This window comes from Carlito syrichta, unplaced genomic scaffold (genome assembly GCF_000164805.1).
Source record: "Carlito syrichta isolate Samal-C Ts95f unplaced genomic scaffold, Tarsius_syrichta-2.0.1 Scaffold101961, whole genome shotgun sequence".
Taxonomy (NCBI): Eukaryota; Metazoa; Chordata; class Mammalia; order Primates; family Tarsiidae; genus Carlito; species Carlito syrichta.
In genome coordinates, this window is record NW_007046057.1 from 211,971 (window position 1) to 235,484 (window position 23,514).

Genomic DNA, 23,514 nt, shown 5'->3' on the forward strand with positions numbered 1-23,514 from the left:
GGGGGGGGGGGGGGGGGGGGGAACGCTGGGGAAAGAAGTAGCCAGAGGAGAGAGGGTCCCTGGAACAAGGTGCCTGTGTCCTAATAGGTTGAGATTCAAACTGATGCAGCACATTTTTACGGGGGCTACCCAGATTGCTGTTATGAAATACAAGTCAGATTTATGATCTTTTTCATATTGAACATGATATGCTATGCTAACGCTGCATGTGACAGTTTAATCAAATCCATTTGTTACCAGGAAGCTGAAAGGGGCCGCTGGGATTTTAGGATTACGGGCAGAGTTAGGGAAGCATGTGGCTTTGTCATTCGCCATCATTTTGCACACTGCCACACTGCTAGGGGCTCCGTGTGTGCGCCGTGTCTTGTCTGGCCGCCCTCATCCCTTCCCCCACCCCCTGCCGCCACTCCGACCCGCTCCCAAAGTGGCTTCACAATAGTCGGTCCTCGGCGGTGTAGGCTGCGCACCAGGTCCACACGTGAGTCAAATCAAGGAGACCCCCTTCTACTTCTACCTTTGGGCTTGGTGCTCAATGCGAAGCTGCTGCGACTCAGGCACGCCTAAGTCAACTCATGCAGAAAAAGGAGAAAAGTTTTGGTAAGGTTACAATCTATCACAGATGTACTTTGCCGGCGCTCTGCACTCTTGGCTTGCTCAATAGCCTTTCTGCTCTTCCGCTGCTTTTGTGTCTTTCTAAAAGATCCGAAATATTATTGTTGTAACTGCTTTGAAAGACTGCTGCTTAAACCAATTAATCTTGCTAGGTGCAACAAATACTGCTACATTCTTTGCAAACCATCCTTGTGTGGCTGCAAAGACACAACCACAAAAGGCTGGAGCATAAACTCCGCAAGGGATTCTTTGTTAGAGTGTATGTATGTTTCTTATTTTTTTTTTTTTTTATTTTGCATGTGAGCTGCATCAAAATTGAACTCAGTCTTGCAAATCTCTTGTTGGCCTTTGCCAAGCACTAGCACTTTGCTGCCATGGTAACTGTAATTAAACTGATAAGAGTGGAAAAATGTCAGTATCTCTGAGCCTTGCAGCTGCATTGGAGAAAAAGGGAATCAAATTGGTTCCCAGCTCCATTGCTCAAAAAGGGGAGGGGGGGTGGAAGGGTAGGGAGGGGGGTTGGGAGTTGAAGGGGCAGAACAGAGTTAAGCAGCTCCAGTGCCTGAGATCTGGGGACATCTATTTGCATTGTTGTCCCTTAGGGGGCTGCAGCCTGTAGGGATGCTTTGGGCCAGTGAACAGAGAGAAACAAGCTTTTAGGCCCAATCCAGTTTTCCAATCCGGGTTGGGGGCTGGGGAGAGGATGAAGATGGGCAGGAGGAGAGAAAATCTTTTGTTTGGTACCTCTTGGCAATCGAATGACTGTGTTGGCCAAATTCTTTTAATCTGTGTCACTGCTCCCAGCTGCAGAACCTGCATTCCCATTTTAGCATCTTTCTGAGGCACCTCATCTCTTCCAAACCCCTTTATGTATTCCCTCTTCCTGTTCCCTCTCCCAAATTGTTCTCTGTGAATTTTCCGACAGGGACAAAATGTTTTCCATTCATTCTATGTAGCTAGTCCAAAAATATAAAAGACTGTGTCTAAGTGCTGCAAATCTTTTATTATTATTATTATTTTTAAAACCCCTGTGTGTTGTGGAGTTGTGGTTACTTTGTTGTGTTAACTACTGAAGCTGAGACTGTGCGGATGAATGGCACAGAACAAGGGAACATAATGGAGGCAATCAACCGTTAGGCCGCCTCACAATGCAATCCAGGCAATTAAAAGCTCACCAGAGTTTAAATGAAATGGTTCTACTTATTTCTGCACACCACACTGCACAGGCTATTATTTATGTCTTTTTTTTAATTATGATTTCCCTTAAACTGTCAAATAACTCAGAATGGCAGGGTCTCAGAGGCAATAAGAATTTCCCTCAGAACAATTTACATGCCAATCTAAAACTAGTTATGAGTTCTGATGTGCTATGAGCAACTTGTGAAATGTTTCTCAGCTACGAACACATAACTCTACCCAGACGTGTTCTTCTGGAGGAAGAGAGGAAGCCGCTGACTGTTTTACACCTTTTAGGTACATGGCAACTTGGTGACTACAAAATAGTTCTTTTTCTACAATTGATAACTTGCATAAAATTGAAAGATTTCATTTTCAAGAGAAATGTCATGATGTTCTTTAAAAGAAGGTACTGAAATGGAGTGTAAAATATCAAACTCCTTTTATGCCCAAGGCCAAACAGAGAATGTAAGAGTTTCAAATATTAATTGGCCTCTGAGTGCTAAATTAAAATGTCAACACAACAAAAACATTTTGTGAAGACAAGCAGGGTAGTGTTACTTGTGCCAAATCTTGGTATCCCCTGTATTGGTTGTGAAGCGTTTTGAATAAAGATAGCTAACCTATGCTTGGTGGTAGAAATACCAGTCTGGGAAGCATAGTTTTGCTTCTACCAAGGAGATTTTTTTTTAACCTTAATCTTTGAGCTTTGTGACTTAAAAAATAATAGTTTGGATAATTAGAATAGTTACTCTTAATATATCTCTGGATGTTTTCAATAACAAAATCCAGAATTTCATTTAGTAAATCAAAATCTCCCCCTCCCCCTAGGTATCTGGTTAGAGGCACTTGGGTTGGTACTGCACTGTAATTAATGGGATTCATTCCTTGTGGAACCTTGCTGGAAGAGGGTAACTAGTTCTGATCAAAGAAACTTCATTTGTTAGAAGTTCTAGAGAGTGAGATTTAGCAGCACTATCAAGGGTTATGATTAATCTACACTAGGCCCTTAGCTCCTTCAAAGGAAAGGAACAGAAAGCAGGCTATAGGGATACCACCTGCCCTTCTGCAGAAATCCAACTGTTAGCCTGTAGCTCCAGTGACTACGGCTATGCATGTAATGGGGAAAGAACAGCTAGCCTGCTTCCTTCCTGCCATTACCTCCTCCACTACAGGTTATTTTTGAATGAAAGTTGAACATCATAACAATATTATTTTCAATTTCATGTATTATTTGTAGCTAGAAAAGTTATTCAGCTGTGGGGATGCCTTATGTCTCTTATCAGTGTATTTTTGTAAAAAAGGGTTATGAAGGTTATGATAGGGTGAAGATATCAGAGGTATCAGAGGAAACTGAAAAAGGTTTAGTTATTTTGGAGACGGGAAATGCACAAGAAGTGCACAAGATTATAGCTTGGCATTTCTTTTCTTGAAACTCTTTCAAATGCATGCACATTTGGTGTTTTGTATCCTTCAGCATCCAAGTTTAAAACTTTATGCCTAGGAGATGAAGCATTGCATAGCAGAGGGATCTCTGCACTGTAAGAAGGCCACTTGGCCTTGGTCTATAGCTTAGCAGTCTTTCAGCTTTAAGCGAGTCCCTTAATGTCTCTTGGGCCCCTGTAAAATAATTTGTAAAGTGAGGGAATTTGGAATTGATGATGTCTGCAGTACTTTATAGTGCTTAAAATGAGTTATTTAGTAAAATATGAATAGATGATCTAACTTTTTTAAAGGCTGGTTGTTTCATACCTAGGAAATAAGAAGAAACTCAAAGGTGAATATCCAGTCTTTGAAAAGATTTCATTCAAGTTGTAAAACCCAGCTAGATTCCTGATTTTTGATGCAGATATATCTTTAAAATATATGAATATCCCTATGACTAGAGTAGTATGTATGCAATATACTTATACACATATTTGTATAATTTTATATGTATTTCAATGTTGCTTTTCTCCAATAAAATAAGTAAATATTTTATTGAAAAATGGACTTTAGTTTTATGTAAAAGAATGTAATATATAGTTAAGTAACTGCCATTAATATAGGCACTGACTGATGCTTGTGAGTATAAATACATTATTTTGTTTTAACATAATAAATAAACTTTGAAATATCAAGGACCCAGAAGGAAGTATTTGGATGTAACCAAGCAATATAGGATTGGTGAGCTTTTCGGGTGACTTTGCTGTGTATTTAACTAAAACATCTCTACCGCTGAGTAAGGTTAGTGTAATCCCATATCAAGTATACTCTTTTTCCACCATCAGGTACATATTCAGTAAAATTTTTAAGGAGTTAAACAAAACTCATTTTTGACTTCTATAGACTGCATGGATTAGTTTGTTAAATCGCTTTCTTTTCAAATTGTTAGCCATTTACTCACATTTTCTTCCTAAAGGAACTGCTCCATGAGAAGAATGGGAGCACTATGAAATGATTTAATGTTATTGAACTTCATATGTTTGCAAAATGTCAACTAATCATCTTCAACATGAATTTATTATTACTCCTTTGTAGGTGTGACTTTATAAATGATTGGATAAGAATTGCATAAAGTCTGAGACTTTTGGTTTCCAAAATTTAGTTTGATTTCAGTACAACCCTACAAAAGAAAATCTAACACTCCTAGAAAAAAGGCAGTATTATATATTTAACTTGTTTGAGGTCTTCGGACATCTTTTTATTCTGTCTGGTAGTTTCAGCTCTTTTTTTGTTTGTTTTTGTCTTTCTTTAGGTATACAAATGCTCTCAGTCCAGCCAGACACCAAGCCGAAAGGTTGTGCTGGCTGCAACCGAAAGATCAAGGACCGGTATCTTCTAAAGGCACTGGACAAATATTGGCATGAAGACTGCCTGAAGTGTGCCTGCTGTGACTGTCGCTTGGGAGAGGTGGGCTCCACCCTGTACACTAAAGCTAATCTTATCCTTTGTCGCAGAGACTATCTGAGGTAGGAATTATCCTTGCACACCAGTGATGACTGGATGCCTTTTAAAGTACTTTTGTAAGTGTATTTTTTCGTTTGCTTGTTTTATTTCCTTACTACCAGCTTATATTCCTGAAAAAAGGTTGACCTCTTGGCCTTCAAAATGTTGTCCAGTGTGTGCTATGCAAATTACTGCTTAAGGAATAGCCAGCAAACCACACTATCCAAAGTGTTTCCATTTAGCTTGCCTGCACACTCATATTTAGGATTCGCTTATTCCACTTCCTACTTTGAAACTGCCAGTTAGTGTCACAGATGTATTTCGTAGAAATCAGCATACAAGTTTTTTATTAGCGCCTAGGAAGAAAGGTAGGCTGAGTATAACACAAAGAAATGAATCAATTTTTTGGCAAAATGGTTTAACTCTGCATTTTTACCTGAAAAATACACTATGCAAGATAATGTATTGCCTCTTAGTTGGACCTGAATTTTTTTCTTCTAAAGTTATTCAGCTATCCTTTCTGTTTCAGGTTTATCAGAGGAAGTCAGGTGCAAATCCTTAGCTGATATTTATTAGCAGTATTTATCACACAGTTCTGAAATCTTTCTCTAAGTAAAGATACATCGCCCCTACCCCCATGAAATTCTAAATAGTCATTGCAAAAATACAACTGAGCATTGAACAGTCTCGGACTTGCCAGCAGTTTTGTGGATAATAAAAAAGTAAAGACTTCCATCATTATGAGAAAATGAGAGCCACTTTCTAAACTGTAAATATCAGAACAGTTTCAGGACAAGGCAGGTGTTTTGGGTTATGAAACCATGAAGCCAACCAAGTTTGTTTCCCAGCACTAAGTGCTCAACATAGAACTTCCATTGAAGAAAAATTATTTTGCTTTTCGGGCAACTTTGTGACTTATGTCAGCTGCAAATTACTTATATTAATAAAGTAGGATCTATCAAATTAGAGAAATGATATATGGCATCATTGGGGTTTTCATATTTAATACAATTAATCATTTTTCTAGTCTGACATTATGCGATTTATTTTGAATTTTTTCCCTTGAGACACAAAATTTATCAATCAGAGTAACTCCTTAACCATCTTGGTCATTTTGGGAAGTGTTGTCTAGGGAATTTGGTCCTCCATAGTATATAATTCCGTTATTTTCAGTCCTATGCAGTTGTTCTGTATAAAAATGTATCGTTTGATTAATGGTAGTTACAAGAGGGTGAAACCAGTACTGTTTTATTAGAGTCCACTCTCTCCCACTCTTAGAACTGCCTGTCTGACAGCCTCCTGACTAATTGTGACCACTTGTTACTACTTCTCTGTTCTGAGTGCACAAAATGCATACAAGGTGCTAACAGTGAGAAGTAACTCCAGCCAGGGTTCTCTCATTGTGTTGGCACAACTAATCAGAATTAATGGATAATGTGAATTCTTTTAGAACCCTCCAGCCTTTGAACTTTTCTCTTTGAAATAAAAATTTCTCTTCTGCTCATTGTGAATTAGAGCCTCATTTCCACATAAAGCATTTGTATTTGCTTTTAGTGATTTAACATTGCTTTCTAGTTTCGCTTTATCTGTGCTAACAAATAGTCACAGCTCTTTTACTTCTTTTTGACTTTTACATTTGTTTATAATTTCGGTATCTCAAGTGGATTTATGTTACAATTCCAAATAAGGAGTTTACATAGCCTGGGCAACATTAATATGACTTAATAAACAAGAGGACAAAAATTAAGTAAACTCGAAAGAGAATAGCTTGAAATCTGAATCTTGAACAATCAAAAATAGAAATTTGCCAACGAAATGCCTGTTTTATGATTGAAACTGCTGCACAGTTGTCAATATGGTATAAAGCACAGCAAGTAGCCTAAGATTTGTTTTGTTTTATTTTTCTTACGGTAGTAAAAAATATGATGTTAAACTGGTATTTGATAGTCTCAAGTGTTTTGTTGAAGAGAATTCACCAAAATAGTGTTTGTATCAGAAATCTTTATATCTCTTTTTGTGGAATATCTTTTGGTTAATTTCTGATAGGTTCAAACTTTTAATGCTAGTTAACTTATTAAAAGTATATCGAACTCTCAAATATAAACTCTGATCCTGATTGCTAATATATTCATTTCTCAGAGCACAATTTCCTCTTAAATTGGTCATTACCACATTAATGGCCAGTTGTTATGTTAACAGCCTCAGGGTTGTTAACATTTCAAACTAAGTTGTTAACAGCAGGCTTATCCCTTACTTAAACTGAAGGTTTGTTGTATAAAACGTGACTTCTTTGGCGACTTCATCAACACTTAAAATTGCAAAAGTGAAATGGAGAATTTGTGTGTGTAAGACATTGTGTTACGTGTTGTAGATTATGCTACAGCTGTGGTGTTTAATTTTATGTTGAAAGCATTTTATGTTTCAACGAACTTGTATAGATGTTCAACAACATATGTGTTTGGCAAATTAAAATAGTCTGATTCTGTACGTTAAATCAACAAATACAGTCAAACAGATTTTATATATACCTTAATTTATTTGATTATGTATAAATAGTCAAAAATGTTTATTAAATGCTTGCTGTGTGAAGGGTATAATTTTAAGCAATGGAAGAAATTAAGAGAAAAAGAGAGTTAGCCCTAAAATTGTTATCTAATTGTTTACTTAATTGCATAAAATCTGCATTGTTCTATGATCAATGAACAAATGGCTATTTTCGTAAGCTTTGAAGATAATTGTTATTTTTCTCCTAGTTCAGCGTATTTCCTTTTTGTATTTTATATAGTCAATGTTTAACCATTTTAATTCTTTTAAAAAGTTTTTATTTTCTTTTGTTTTTGGCCTTTGGTTATTATATAATTTCTCTGAGGCACCAAATAGAATATAAATAATTTACAGATTTATATTTCCCTATCTAGGTAAGAATATGGAAAATAATAAAGAAAAAAGTAATTTACCTGTACTAGTAAATTATTGGTTATAGGTCTTATCCTGGACCAAATACATTTTTACATCTAGAGGAAATTAACATTTTTTTTTTTGTCAAGTGTATTAAATTCCTAATAAATTTCTTCCTCCAAAAAAAAAAGAAGAAAAACTTCTAATTATTAGCAGTGAGTCCTGAAGTTCTATGCTATTTGTTTGTTTGTTTTGCCTCACTTTGAGTAGTGATAAGGATATGTTTTTAAAGTTTTATGATGATAATCTGAGATATTATATAATATGAAAATGCAGGAATTTAGATTGTAAGATATTTTCTTAAGGGTTATAGAAACTATTATTGTAGAAAATTTTCTTTCATTTTTTTCTTTCTTTATGTCACAATTAGTTATATTTAAGAAAAAGAAAAGAAACATATTTGATAGTGTGTGCACTGAATTTTGGATCTTATCTGTGTAATAGTTCCCTTTCTATAACTGAAATGGTATAATATCTTTTATGTTGGTGTAGAATATAAAATGCACATATATGATGAGACAGAATTTACCTATTTGTAGGATTGGTTTTTTTTTTCTCCTTTGAATACTCATTAGATAAAGAAAGAGGATTGACTCATTAAAACTTCCTCTAACACACTTTCTGACTAAAACTATGAATTTTGTCTGCCAGTCAATATTTGTATTCCAAGACCCAGAAATGTATCTGTTAAAAATCTATCCAATGGATTTATATTTGTTTATTTTTTAATGGTAAACATGACAAATTAGACATAGAAGCATGTTTGTACTTCAAATTAGAGCTTAAAATTGATACTAATGTAGATTAAATATTGTGTGAAAATAGTAGTTTTAGTAATGATGTTTAAGGGACTCTTGTTACTGCCATTGCACAGCCTTATTTCACTTTGGAAAATATTAATAAAGTGCAATGTATAACCGTATTTTTAGAATTAATACTTTGTGGCAAGCATTAGATGGTCAGGACTAGGGGTATAGCAAAATACTTTACTTTTCAATCTAAGGCAATAAAGAATATCAGAACTTAGCACTCAAACTTTTAGCCAATTTTTACTTGTTTTTTTTCTATAAGCTTGCAACTTCTTGTGGTATAAGCATTAAGCCGATATAGGCGGTATCTTGTATCTATATGAATGCTATCCTGCCAGAGAGTTTATTCAAAGCTGTTTGCTGTGGTATGTGCCATGGTAGCTGCTTATAGCTGTTCCTGTATGAGAAGCTGTAAAATGTCTTATATAAAATTTAATGCAATTTGCTATTTTTATATGTGAGGATGATTTGTTTAAAATGGAACTACTGAGAAAGAGTGATGCTTCATGCTTCACCATAGTTGCCAATTAACTAAAATGATTTGAAGCTTGCTATGCTGACTACAAATTTTATATGCTTTAATATAATAATATAATAACCCTAAAAGGGAAAATTAAAATGCTACATAGAGCATAAATCGAGCTATAACTTTAGTTCATGCTGATCAAACCTGGTGCTTCTAAATTTTTATATTAGCTTAAATTTATATTAGTCCATAATGATAACTTTAAAGGTAAATATCAATATGTTGTTAATATTGTCTTATCTGGCAATTCACAGCACAGAATCATTTTTAATGTTGAGTATCCATTCCTTTTTCCTCCTTTGTCATCTTGTTAATATTAGGCATTTGGAAATATTTTCTTGAAAAGCAGTGCGTTATTATTATTTGAAAAATTACTTTTAATTGTTTTAAGTTCCAAAAGCTTAAGCTTTTATATGGAATGAAACTCCTTACAAATAACTTTTTCTCTGAGCTTCATTTGAGCTTTTAAAATACTTTATTATAGTCATAATTTTTATTATACCAAAATGTCTAAATTAATTTTAGTATTATGAAATACTTTGACACGTGAGCATATTGAACTCCATGATCTATTAAAAGATACTCTGTTATATTCCTTGTAAATTATTTTACCTTGTTTATGACTTTATGAAAAGTTGCAATTTTACATCCATTTTTCCTTTTACCCTAGGAAAGCATTATTGAATTTGATTTCAAACATTTTAAGCTGTATACGACTCATGAACCAGTACAAATCAGGAGTAATCATTTTGTTTTATACATTTTGTTTTATACTGTGGGAGTGTGTTCTTCACTCTGGAAAAAAAAATTGGTGGATTTGTACTAGACTTTCTGAGCACCAACTTGCCTGCAACTATTTTTGTTAAAAATATTTGACGCACATATGGAATTTCTTCTCATTTGTAAATTAATTTAGATATTCCTATCCTTAATTCTATATTGTATTCATTTTTCAGCTAATGAGTATTTATATACCTAATGTAATTATTTTAGTTTTGTGACTTTTTGTTTTGGTTTGTTTTATACTGTTGAGATATTTTCACCAAAAATTTCACCACCTCCCAGAGTATTAAAAATACTTTATACTATTTCTATATCTTTACAGTTTTTAAAATCTTTTTATAATGCATGAAATACTTCTGTCAGGATAGTTTTTACACATAAGATGGATAAGTTAGGCATACCTGACTTAGCAGAAAAATATTCTGTTTCTACAAGTATATTTAGGATTAAATGCATCTGGAAGAACTACATTTGAGAATTACTAGAATTGCTTATTTTGCACTTTATAAATACATAGAATTCTGGGAAAGAATTTCTATTTTTGGATGTGCTTAGACTATATCAAAGTAAGCCAGCACTTCATTTATAAACTCACCATTAACTTCCATTAAGTGACTAATAATAAATTTTAATGCTGTTTTGACTTATGCATAAACATAATTTGTTAAAGAATCTCATTTTAAAAGTGTGCTGAAAGTTGTAATTTTGTAAATGGTTTTGATGAAATTATGAACTATAGAAATGTATTATGCAGTTCAGTTTTCTTCCTCACATAAAAAATCATAGAGCCTAAAAGAAGAATTGCACAAACCTAAACTACCATTGTATTTTCTTTCATTACACTGTGAAGCACTGAAGTCTTATTTTGGTATTTGGATTGAAAACATTTTTCCAACTCCTAAGAGAATGTCTTCTATTATTCAAAATTATATACTGCAGTCTCTCCCCAAATTTCAAAAAATTAGCAAACACTTCTCACTTTTATCCATAAATGTTAAAATATATGAAGTGAAAACTCTAGATAAGATCTTGAAAACAAGGAAAGTCCAAATAAAAATAGCAATACTCTGTTCAACGATTTAAAAAGATATTTTTATAAAACAGTATTTGTATTAGCCATGTCTCTTTAAGAAAGGTATTTTTTTCATTTTGCTAGTTTAATTGGCTTATAAAATTGGTTTATATGTGGTGACTCTTGCTGGTACATGGAGTTTCCCTTGTTAAGCATTTGAAGAGGTGTCAGTGTATATATGCATACTGCACAAAGATTAGAATCTGTGTAACCTTAAAAAAGGTCATTATCATTTGTCATCATTGACTTTAGCCAAATCACTATAGTTTGGTAAGTTTTGAAACTTGTAAAATTCAGATACTTGATATTAGCTAACTCCTTAATATTGCAAACTATAGCACTGATTATTCTTATGGGGTCTTCATCATTCTAAGGTGAAAGATAAGTTTTATAAAACTATAGAATTCCTAAATGTATTCCATTTTGATTTTAATCATCCGATTCTGTTTTTCTTAGCTCTAATGGAGTTTGATATTGTCTGTTCTATTTCTACTGTCATAATATACTTATTTTGATGGCTAAACATGTATTTTCCTTTTCAAGGTATTTATGAGAAATTTATTTTGAAGTGGAAGTTTACACTGTGAATCCAAAAAAATGTGGCATTTAGATTTTTCATTAGGACTTATGCATATCCTTTAATTATAATAATAAGACACATTTCCTATATTCATAAACTACATCAGCCAACCATGCATTTGAATATGCCGTTTTTAGTTTCTGTCCTGCATTACCAAAACTTCTTGATAAATCTTTTTCTTCTCAACAGTATTTTTGTAGTTATGTAACAATTCTAAATCTTTTTGCTGAATTCCTTTGCTCTAGCATGTTAGGTTTTTAGAATGCAAAATCTCTAGTTGTGAGCTTTACAAGTTTAAAATAAAATCACACTTGAGATGAATAATCATTTTGGAATAGTCAGATCCCTGATTTGAAGTTGGAAAATTAACATTAGGCTGCATGTATTAAGTTAGACTCTAATCAGCATGTGTTGTTATGAGTCAATTTAATATTAAAAACTCTCCAACTGGACTACTGGGAAAGTAAAAGACTCTTAGGAATTCAAAGATTATTTGCAGAGGAGTACACCAAAGCCATATTTAAGTAAAATTGTTATTACTAATGCAGTAAAGCATCGTCCACAGTAAACCCATCCTATTAATAAAAATAGAAAATCAGTTTTAGTAAGTATAAATATCAAATATGACAAGGACTGGTAAGGGTGCATAGAACTTCATAAAATGTGCTAATGCTAACATTTAATAGTAGTCTAAATACCACAGAGAAAAAAATAAATTCCCATCACACTTAAGCTGTTGAGTCTCAAACGGCAACATCAAGGAGGAAAAACTAATTTTAGATGTCATTAGTTCATTCCCCTAAAACTTTTAGAATAATGCCATGTTATTATTTTAGTAGCTCTAACAAAGATGAATATTTACCTACTTTGGGTTTTTTGCTGTTTTTAAAAGATTTTAAATATCTTAAGTATTTAAAAAATTTCTTTAAAGTTTACATTTCTAGGATAATGTTTTTATATTTGGTTCACATTTCACCTAAAATAGAAGGATCAAGACTTTTACATTTTAAAACACCTTATGACATTGAATATAATACTTATTTTGAGTTTATCATTAAAAGTATATTCTTATAGTAGCTATGTAGAAATACAGGGTAAGATAACCGGAGTAGTACCTGTTGCTTAAGTGAGTGTGTGGGAACGGGGAGGCAAATGACAAAGCAGTCATAACTTCTAACACTAAGTACAAGTATTAGTTTCAATGGTCAGGTTTAGTTGCATTTCACAGGTGAGAATGTCAACTATATTATGATTGTAATATACTGCACATAAATATCCACTGGAGACCATCTGTGCTTTGGAAGATATAGAGAAATTATAAATAATTGAGTTGCCTTAGAATTTACAGATGAGTATTTTCTGGGGTCATTTATTAGAAAAAAATTTAGAAAGGTTCAGCTAGAAGAATCTTTTTTTTTTTCCATAGTGTATCCTTGCTGAGAGGGTACCATTGCGGTTTACATTTATGATTACATGCTTTGCTATCTCTGTAACAGTTTTACAATGAAACTATTTGGTCACTTAACAAATATTTGAGTGCAAATACTCCATTCCTATAAATAATGGTTGTTGAATATTATATTTCTAACTGATTTTATATAATATATAAATAGGGTATAAAGTTATAAATCTTTTGCTATGTAAAGAATAAGGTATTTAACCTGGAGATTTGAGAATAACTTAAGGGCAAGTTATTTTTCAAATTTTCCACAACTGATAAAGAGAGTCACCATTGTTGTTAAATAATTAAGTAAAATATATAAAGGGTTTTACACTGGTAGTGTCCCATGGAACTAATGTAGAAAGTGAGAAGAGTTATGATCAGGAGAAGTTTTAAAAATTTCTAAAGAAGGGAGATTATAAATAATAAGTACAAACCGGACTCTGTAAAAACCCTTTTGTAGGCCAGTAGTCCTATTATAAAAGCTAATCTTCGAACTTCATGGTTATATTTTGGGGGTAGATTAAGATAGAGTTAGAATGACACCCCTTTCCAAAACACTTAGCATCCTTGCCCCCATTTTTTTAATCCTTGGGTAATAAAAATTGCAAAAGATGTGGATTTTTCAAAAGCTGTCAACTTTTTACTCTTGAATAAGTCAGTTCTAGGTCCAAGGAGTGACTTTTTTCCCCCCACTTTTTAAATGTTAAACGATGCCCTATTTAATTATCTTCTGGTATAAAACATTTAAAATAACATATTTGCGGTAATATGTTATTGCTCAAATATCACTATTTTATATATTCTAGGTACCATACAAGGCTCTGAGATACAGCACTGAATAAAACACAAAAATACATGCTCCTCTTGAAGAGTTTATATTCGTTAGGGAAAACAGATAATCAGCAGGGTAAATACAGAGTACCTTAGGAGATGGTAAACAGTATGAAGGGAAAATGAAGCACTATAAGAGATTTGCAGAATTTTGATTTGTGTGTGGAGGGGTGGGGAGTTGAAATACCGTAGAGGATAGACAGGGACGGCCTCATTGAGATGGTGACTTGAGCCATGACCTTAAGAAAGTGAAGGAGCTGGCCATGGGCATGTATGGGAGGACGTTCTGGGCACAGGAACAGCAAGTAGAAAGGCTATGAGTTGAGTGCTTTTCTGATGTGTTTAAGGGGCATCAAAGATAGTGTCACTGGAGTGACAGCAGGAGAGGTGAGGATGAAGGGCAGCGACTGTGGGACTATGATATCCCCTGTCACTGTTGCAACCAAGAATTCCCAATACATTTCTAAGCATCCCTTGGGAAGGTGGCAATACTTTCATTTGAGAACCATTGTAAAGCATAATGAGTTAGGCTGTTATGGAATCAGTTTCATTTGAAATTATGAACTCATCTGAATTGAATAAAAAGTTTTTTCATTATTTACTCGAAGTTTTTTTTGGAAGTCTTTTTATGTGGTCTCATTGATGACCCTGTATGATTAAGTAATAGTTGTGAAATATGAATCTGAAAATAGATCTCAGGATTTGACTTGACTACTTATTTCCAGTCCATGAGAGATGGTATAGTTATGCTTTATTTTAAGTTGATGCATCTATATTCATCTTCTAATATGGCTAATGGACTATTTAGATATGGCATTTCAATGTGATATATTAGGAAATGCCTATATTAATGAACTGGGGCTGGCCGAAGATGTTGTTAAACTCCACCTTGATCACATTGTAATTGATATTTTTTGAATTCTTGGACAATAAAAATTGCAAAAGACATGAGTTTTCCAAAGGCTGTCAACTTTTTATTCTTGAATAAGTCAGTTATTCTAGGTCTGAAGAGTGATATATATTTTTTTCACTTTTAAAAGTTAAGCCAAACCCTATTTAATTGTTATCTTCTGTATAAACTATTTAAAATAAAATATTTGCTCTAATTTTCATAAATATTTCTAATTTGAGCATTTAGAGAAGATATATTAATGATATATTTTAATTTGAAGCAATTTAGTGAATCGCATTCTCTTTTTTTTTTTTTTTTTTTGAGTTGGAATCTCACTGTCACCCAGGCTGGAGTGCAGTGGCATGCTCATGGCCACCACAGCCTCAAACTACTGGGCTCAGGTGATTCTTCTGCCTCAGCCTTCCCAAGCAGCTGGAACTAGAGGCACGTGCCAGCATGTCCAGCTAAAACGAACTGCATTTTTGATGAGATGAGACAAATGTTACATGAATGTGGTTTATGCTTATGTTTCTCACCACTAACTTAACCCACTAACCTAATCCTAGCTCACTAATGCTCATTTCGCATCAAGAAGAGTTAAGTAAGCATCTATCTTCAAAACTAAGAGATTAATATTTATTTCTGACAGTGGAATTTGTATGTGCAAACTATCTTTAAAAAATTTTAAGGTCAAATTTAAACTTTAAATGCAAATCAAACTGGGATATCATCATGGATGATGCTTGGTTAAAAAACTGTGCTAATGTGCTTTGAATCTTAAAAGTATGGGTGGGCTTTCAAATGGTGGCAGCTATACTTTATGCACAAAAGCACCTGACTCATACATTTCAAAAAAGCTGGGGGGAGGTGGTAGACAAAGGACTTCACAAGGCTTAGATTCTACTGTTAACTGCATCCTAGGTGCTTTTTTTCTGTTATAATTTCTAGCAGACCTCTCATTCTTCCCAGCAGATGCTACCTTGTCCTTATTAAGTTAGAGATGAGTATTCCTAACTACTTTGTGATCTTCATCTTCCAGAGTAGATGAATTTGAGCTTGATTTTTTAGGAAACATTGCTCGATCTTGACCTCATAGTTTGCATAGTGTTTAAATAATCTTGACAGTGGTAGTTATTAAACCAACCACTCTCTTTGGAGTAGAGATCATGTGCTTATTTGACTAAATAGGAAAAATACTTTGTCTTTTGATTAACTCTGGTATCTGCAGTGACCTGAGAAAAAGTGATGCATTTTGAGGAGATTTTCTTTCTTTTTTTTTTTTTTTTTGAGTTGGAGTCTCACTCTGTCGCCCAGACTGGAGTGCAGTGGCCGCTCCCGGCCACCGCAGCCTCACCTGCTGGGTTCTGGCAATCCTTCCGCCTCAGCCTTCCAAGTAGCCGGAATTACAGGCATGCGCTATCACGCCCGGTTGATTTTTTGATTTATGGTAGAGATGAGGTCTCGCTGCCCAGGCGGATCTCGAACCCGCGGGCTCAGGCAATCCACTCACCTCAGCCTCCCAAAGGCGCAGGATTACAGGCTGAGCCACCGAGCCCGGCGAGGAGATTTTCAATTAATTTTTTTAAAAATATTCTTTTTCAATTTAGCAGCAGAACCTTTCATATGCATCACAACTTAGTTTTCTACTATAACTCCAAAGTCACAAGCTTATGCTACATTTATTTCAGTACAGAGTGTTTTAAATGTCTCACTGTGTGTTCTTCATTATTCCACGTCAGATGTTGCCTTTCCTCCACCAATAATCATTAATGGCCAATTACTCATATATTCCTATTAGCACTCATTCATCTGCTATTTTGTATCTTCTGTATTACTTTATTAAAAAATAGTCATACTATTTCTTGCCAGTTCCCTATAATCTTCCAAACTAGGTGAGGTTAGATCTAATTCCTAAGTTTTAGAGGCATGTCGAGTAGCATAATGGTAAAGAATCTAGGTTTGAAGTCTGCCCCAATCTGCTAGATCCCAGTTGTGTGTTCCTAGGCAAGTTACTCAACCTGTCCAAGCCTCAGGTTACTTATCTGGAAATAGGGTGCCTATGAAACTCCATAGGGAAAGAATTGAATACACTGCCTGACACTCCAACGTCAGCTTCTGTTGTAATGAAGGAAGAATAGCACTGAATTATAAAGATAAGATAGTGGGGAAATTAAACTTGAGGAGACGATTAAAGAAACAGAGTAAGATGAGGCTTAAGAGTGATTAATAATCAAGAATATGAAAGGCTACTACTATAATAAGATCGTTTGCTAACTTTTCATATACAAAGAAGATGGGTGGAAAAACATCTAAATACCATGTGCACTTGAGACTGTATGAAAAAAAAAACTTAACAATGGGGATTATTAGAATTTGGATTGGGTTGTTAAATTAAGATTATGTATATTTACATAAATTATGGTGAATTTGGATCTTTGGGAAAACTATTGAAAATTCTATTTCATTTTTATAACTGAGGTAATAGTTTTCTAAAATATCTTACATACCTATGCTGTCCTCATTTTAGCATATAAAAGTTCTATGGCCTTGTAAAGCATTCTATTTAATATCCCATAGGGTAGAATTATATTATAAAATTTTAGGTTGTTTTAGGTTTTCTTTATGGTGTTGATTTTGTATCTTTTTCTCAGGTGGCAAGGACAATTGAATGCCAACACTTTTTTACTGATGTTATTTTTCACAATGCTCTTAAAACATTTTGATTATATATCTTTATTCTGAAAGAAATTTAAGTGTATACCTTTAATTTATATGTATTTATGAATCATAAATCCTTCATTATAATTTTAAACATTGCAAAAATATTTAAATATTTCACTTAATGAAAATAGGTGGACATACTAATGATTTTTAAGGTTTTTGGGGATTTTTGTACTCTCAATTTAGAGAATACTATCTCTTAGTAGCTTTTTTTGCTCTGTTGAGAGTTGTTTGGTAATGATACTTGTAAATAAATGAAGCAAAATACCAAAGCTTGAGAAAGAAGTTGTAAGAGAAAGATGTGGTGGTGATTTGAAAGAAAGAGACTTTCTAAGCATGAGCTAGTATACCTTGTTCTGTTCATTTAATATTAAATCAAGGATTTCTTTCATGAGAAATTTGACAATGCATGTGGACTCTTTCTAATGCTATACCACAGCCACTGGCTACATTAATATGAGGCAGGGTTTCTCTTCCTCCTCACGGCCCCCACCCTCACAACCCTCCCTCCAGGACACAGTGAGATTTTTAGACAGATAAATGCTAAGAGAACCCTATGTACTAAAGGCAGTGTTTACTGCATGTAATACATATCATTGTTTGTCTCCTGTAGTGAAAAATACTTGTGTCGTGCTGTTAAAATGCACTCCTGACAGACCAGTGCTTGCTATTATAGGGTCCATTGCTTAAAAAAATGATACACTGACAGAAATACAATTTAAGAAAATTTAACACCAAGGGTAGTCAACCATGTAGGCTACTATTAAGGGGCCAAAACTCAAGGCCAGGGGTTTATTTAAAAAAGAGGCACAGTTTATTTGCTAGTGGTAGGCAAAGTTAAAAGAAAAAAAAATCGAACTTGAATTCCTTGCTCTCTAGTCTGTAGAAAATTAATGAAAGCAACAGTTCAATAAGATTTTATTGCAGAAATGTTTAAGTAAAACATTTTAAGAATGCTTTGGAATTTTTAAACAGTTACTTACCATTTAGAAAGCTGTAACACTGCAGTGCGTAACAAATTGTTAGCATTGGATCCTAGGCACACCCAGTGATTTTCTTAAAATGAGTAGTCAGAGCTGGTTAATCTGAATCACTTTGTTCATTTCATTTTTTGTGTGTGTAGCTTATAAATATATTTGAGACTGGCAGGTCAGCAGCACCCACAATTACTGTAATTTATAATGTAAGCCATTGTCCAAGTGCCCTTATGGGCATAGTTTGGTAGTTAAATGCATTGGGTTTGTAACAAGACCTTTTGAGAAGGAAAATAACCAGATATGAGATGTGGCGAGATATGTTGGATTTTTAGAAGAGTACAAAATGTTCTGATGAACAAACTGCTACTGAATGATGATGAAGCATGTGTTTTTAAGCTATCACATGACTCTATTATTAGGGGAGAGAATTCCATGAATTTAGATGAGATATATTATCTAATTTCATCATTTTAAAAACAAATCTGTCTTCCAGTAATATTTGATGCCAACTGTGTATGGCTTATATGTTCCTTTGGGAGAAAGGGCACAAAAGTAATGCAATAAATAATCTGAGCTACAAGGAGCTTAACTCGGGTACAAGAGAAGTCGAAAAAAACATCATCTACTGCTATGAGGAACCTAAAGATGTATATCTTGAATTCTCTACCCTGACTGTATAGCTTTATTGGCACACCCTAGGATGTGGCCTCGGGTCCTGCCAAGATAGCCCTACAATGAAATGCACTATCTTTGCAGATGTCTTCCAGAATTCAATTGACCTGAATTGGACAATATTATACAAGAAATTTTTCTATGGACATAAAAAGTAATGCTAGTGTGAAACTTGTCCAGGGCTTCTGTAACTCAGCTGTGTGTTAGAGTAGACACAGAAGTGCTTGCTGAGGAAGATTGCAAAGCTCAGCTCTCCTTACCTCAGTTTTGGGGTGGTTCTCCATTCACATACGTGTTTTAGTTATATATGAACTTTATCATATCATGACATCTTAGCACTCTGTGTTCTTGCCAGAGAGTGCAGCTTTGAATGCTACTTTTCAATTCTTATTTTTTAAGGCGTCATTTGAAGAAAATAGTTATCTATGACAGATTACCTGAAAAACTGGATATTAAAACTATTCCTTCTGATGGTTTTAAATGTCCTTTAGATCAAGCCAGAGAGCTATGTACTTGACCTTGACCCCTGTTGTTTTGGTCCCCCAATTTTTTTCACAGAGTTGTACATTAGGTTTTTACCATTATCCCATGTTGAATAATATTTTTTAATAAATGACTGCAAAAACTTAAATATCTAAAGGATGCAACTGTAGACTTTGTTTATTGTATCATACAATGTCATGCAGAATCACTGGTGAAATTTCTCCCTAGATCTCAGTATAAGATAAGTTTCTGTAACTACAAATGATTAAATGACATTTTTCTTGGGGTTTGTGAATCATATATTTGTTTACATTTTCCCTCTTTTCTTTGTTTCCCAGGAGGCCCAGATCAAGTTTACTTCCTAATAATTGTTTAGAATTACTTGATATATTAATAGACTCTTCAGACATTTGTACTTTCTTACCCGTATTTTCCCTTTATTATGGTAACTGGAGCTGTTTCTGTCTTCTGAGGATTATTTTTGAAGTTATTCAAATGAGATAGTTTAGTAGGAATGGGTACAATGTACAATGGGAAAAAAATACAGGTAGGAGCATAGGGCCTGACACATGAGAGACACACAGATAGCTGAGTGAGAGGATTTTAGAAAAGGGGAGAATATGATAAAGTTAATTTTCTAGTCTGGATATTATATATGAAATATAGATGAATCTGAATAATATTTGGAAATAATATTTGGAGCAACATTTGCACTCACTTTATGGAAGATGCAGTTTGTAGCAAATACAACATTTAGTATTTATTAATATTCATCTTTATCATCATGTTTATTTAGCATAAAGTTAATCTATTTTTTAAAAATATTAACACATATGCAGATCTTATTTCTTGAGGCAGTAGACAATAACTTACTTTCTACAATGATACTTTGATGTAAATAAAATAGGCTGGATTATTTAACTCATCAATGGCTAAAACAGGAATTACAAACACAAATGCCTACAGGCTCCAAAGTCTGGCAGGGATAGTAATGTAGTGAATTGGGGCTTGGATGTTCCATCCAAAGAGGAAAACCATGATTTACTTCTATCAGGCTATAGGAGTATGGGTCTAATGTTGCTGACTCTAGATAAGTCAGATTTTTCTTCTAGATATTTAAGTAAAATCTCTTGGACTTAAGGTAATGGCAACTAACTCTAATGTGGTTCACAGACCACTAGAATGTTATTTCTTGGTCAGAACCATAAAATTCTATTTTCAAATAACTGATCAGGCCCTCTGGTCTATAGTTGTCTGAGGTATTTGAAAATGTTTCTTCATACCCTGAATTACTGAAGAGGGCACCACTGCTCCTCATCTCACATACACCAGTCATACCCCTTCTTCAGAGCTCTCCGCCTAAAAGAACTTTCAGTGTTGGCACTGTTCTTTGAGGTGGAAGCCAACCCCTCCTGAGAAAAGAGCTCTCTTGCCTCTTCTTGAACTTCATGGCAGCAGTTCAAGGTTGGAGTTCAGCAGCATATTTTCTGGGATGCTCACTGTGCCAAAGCTAAGACATTTGAGGCCATCCACTTCTAAACAGGCCTCTTAACCTGATAATGTTCATCATTAAACAAAAGGTATGCCCACTACCACCACTCCTTCACACACCAATATTAATTCTATACTTCTCCTATTTCTACTGCTTTCTTCATTCTCTATATATTTCCACTGTTAACTTCACTCAACACCATTTTTCACTAGGCCTTCTGAAAGCCTCATGAATTTGTCAATAACCTTTCCTATATCCACAGTCTTGGCAAGATGCTCTGAATTGGGATCTTGCTCTGTTGCCCAGGCCAGAGTGCAGTGGCATGATCACAGCTCACTGCAGCCTTGAACTCCTGGGCTCAGGTGATCCTTCCACGTCCGCCTTCATGCCACCATGCCCAGGTGATTTTTTGAAGAGATGAGGTCTTGCTATATTGCCCAAGCTGCTCTTGAATTCCTTGGCTCCAGCAGTCCTCCCACCTCATCCAAGCAAAGTGCTGGGATTATAGGTATGAACCACTGTGCTTGGCCAGAAAATACTGTTTTAACCGAGTTTCATCTCTTTTGTATTAACTGCAATGTGTCTCTCCTTCAAGGAGACAGTTTTCATTTTTGCAATTGAAAGGAACAAGGTGCTACATAGTTGTCTAAATCCCACATTCCATGAAGCCAAGAGGAGAAGCTGGCATTCTCTTGGATATACACCACTGTCATTCTCTTGGATATGCATAATTATTGCCACTCACTTAAAAAAGTATATCCTCTAACAAAACTCAAACAATCTAATGATACTACCTTTCACCTTTCTCATTGCCGTCAGTTTCTTCTTTCATAATTCTAACAGATTCACAGCTCACCCATCTGAAACCAAGCCCTAATTTGTTAAGCCTTCTTGACCCTACCGAACATCAGCCCTCCATTTCAGAATCACATGTAGTGTCTTGTCCTTACAAAAAGTATTTCATCTCGGGAATCTTAAACTCCATACAATCATTCTTCCTCGATTGCAATACAATTGATCTTTTATTTCAGACACTCATCTGTTCTATTATGGCCTTTTTTATTTTTCCTAAGTTGGTCAAATCTTTGAGACTTCTGTCTTTCCCTGGACAATAGGAACCTGTTAATCAGACAAGTCCTCATCCCTTTCAAACTCAATCTCCCACCATGCCAATGCTAGCTTGGTATGCTATCCCCTTTTTATCTACTTCTACAGTGTGTCAAAGCATTGACAGTAACAAGCAAATAACATATAAATTGATAATTCACTGATACTGTATATGAGGTTTTATATAAATCAGCCTCTTACCACTATTTACAGTTCATCTGCTTTTCCATTTTTTTTCAACTTCTTGTATCCCATCTGTGTGAATGGTGTACTCCTATTCCTTCTAAGTGCAATTCTATGCCCTTAGGTCCATTTCTGCCAATATCCTGTGAGTTTGTATTCAGTATCTTTTTTTCCTGCCACTTGACCCTAAACATATGAATATACCCAAGACTTTCCTGATTTGAAAAAAATATTTCATATTCCTCATATAAAGTATTATTCAATTTTTGGTATTATTCAAATTTTTATTATCTAATTTCCTTAAAGAGTAGTCTATCCTTGTCATTCATACTTCCTCTACTTCCTTTGCATCTCACCCACTTATGAACTGGCTTCTGCCTCTAACTACTACTCTGCTAATGTTGCTCTCTCTGACAATTTTTTTTTTTTTTTTTGATTTGGAGTCTCACTCTGTCGCCCAGACTGGAGTGCAGTGGCCACTACCGGCCACCACAGCCTCGACCTGCTGGGCTCCGGCACTCCTTCTGCCTCAGCCTTCCAAGTAGCTGGAATTACAGGCATGCGCTACCACACCCGGCTGATTTTTTGATTTATTGTAGAGATGAGGTCTCACTGCCCAGGTGGGTCTCGAACCCGCGGACTCAGGCAATCCACTCACCTCAGCCTCCCAAAGGCACGGGATTACAGGCTGAGCCACCGAGCCTGGCTGCTCTCTCTGATATTTAATTGCTGATGCCTTTGGGCTGTTTCTCAGGAATTGTATTACAGTCTCTTTTCTCTTTTAACAGCATTGCTTACTTCTCTTTAAAAGGTTTAAACTAGGATTGCCTCAGCCCACAGGTTCGAGACCAGCCTGGGCTGCATGGCGAGACATTGTCTCTACAACAAATCAAAAAAATCAGCCAGGTGTGGTGGCGTGTACCTGTAGTTCCAGCTACCTGGAAGACTGAAGCGGAAAAATACCCTGAGCCTAGCAAGTCAAGGCTGCGGTGGCTGTGAGCATGCCACTGCACCCCAACCTGGGCGACAGAGTGAAACCACAACTCAAAAAAGAAAACAAAAAACAAAAACAAAATTTTAGACTGTCTTGGATGTTCTGACCCTACAACATTCTGATTCTTTTCTGGCAAAAGAATCTCATCCCTATTAGATACTTACATGAGTAAAGGATGTACCCCAAGAACACTAATCTTATGTGGCGTACTTTTTCCTAAGAGATGTTATCTGTCTTCATGGTTTTAATTTCTCTTCGTGTTGTGATGACTCTT

General features: G+C 34.9%; 1 protein-coding gene across 7 annotated transcripts in view; it reads left to right on the forward strand.

Annotated features, from left to right (window-relative positions):
* LMO3 (LIM domain only 3) overlaps positions 1-23,514 on the forward strand; it is a 62,604-nt gene that overhangs the window by 5,316 nt on the left and 33,774 nt on the right. For 5 of the 7 annotated variants that reach the window (XM_021715693.1, XM_008064786.2, XM_008064781.1 and 2 more), the window contains exon 2: positions 4,526-4,739. In XM_021715693.1, the coding sequence (XP_021571368.1) occupies positions 4,534-4,739 (206 nt within the window). In that variant the 5' untranslated portion in view covers positions 4,526-4,533. Of the gene's footprint in view, positions 1-78; positions 598-3,231; positions 3,411-4,525; positions 4,740-23,514 lie in introns of those variants that run through there. The other 2 variants (XM_008064770.2, XM_021715696.1) reach the window with 2 other exon arrangements.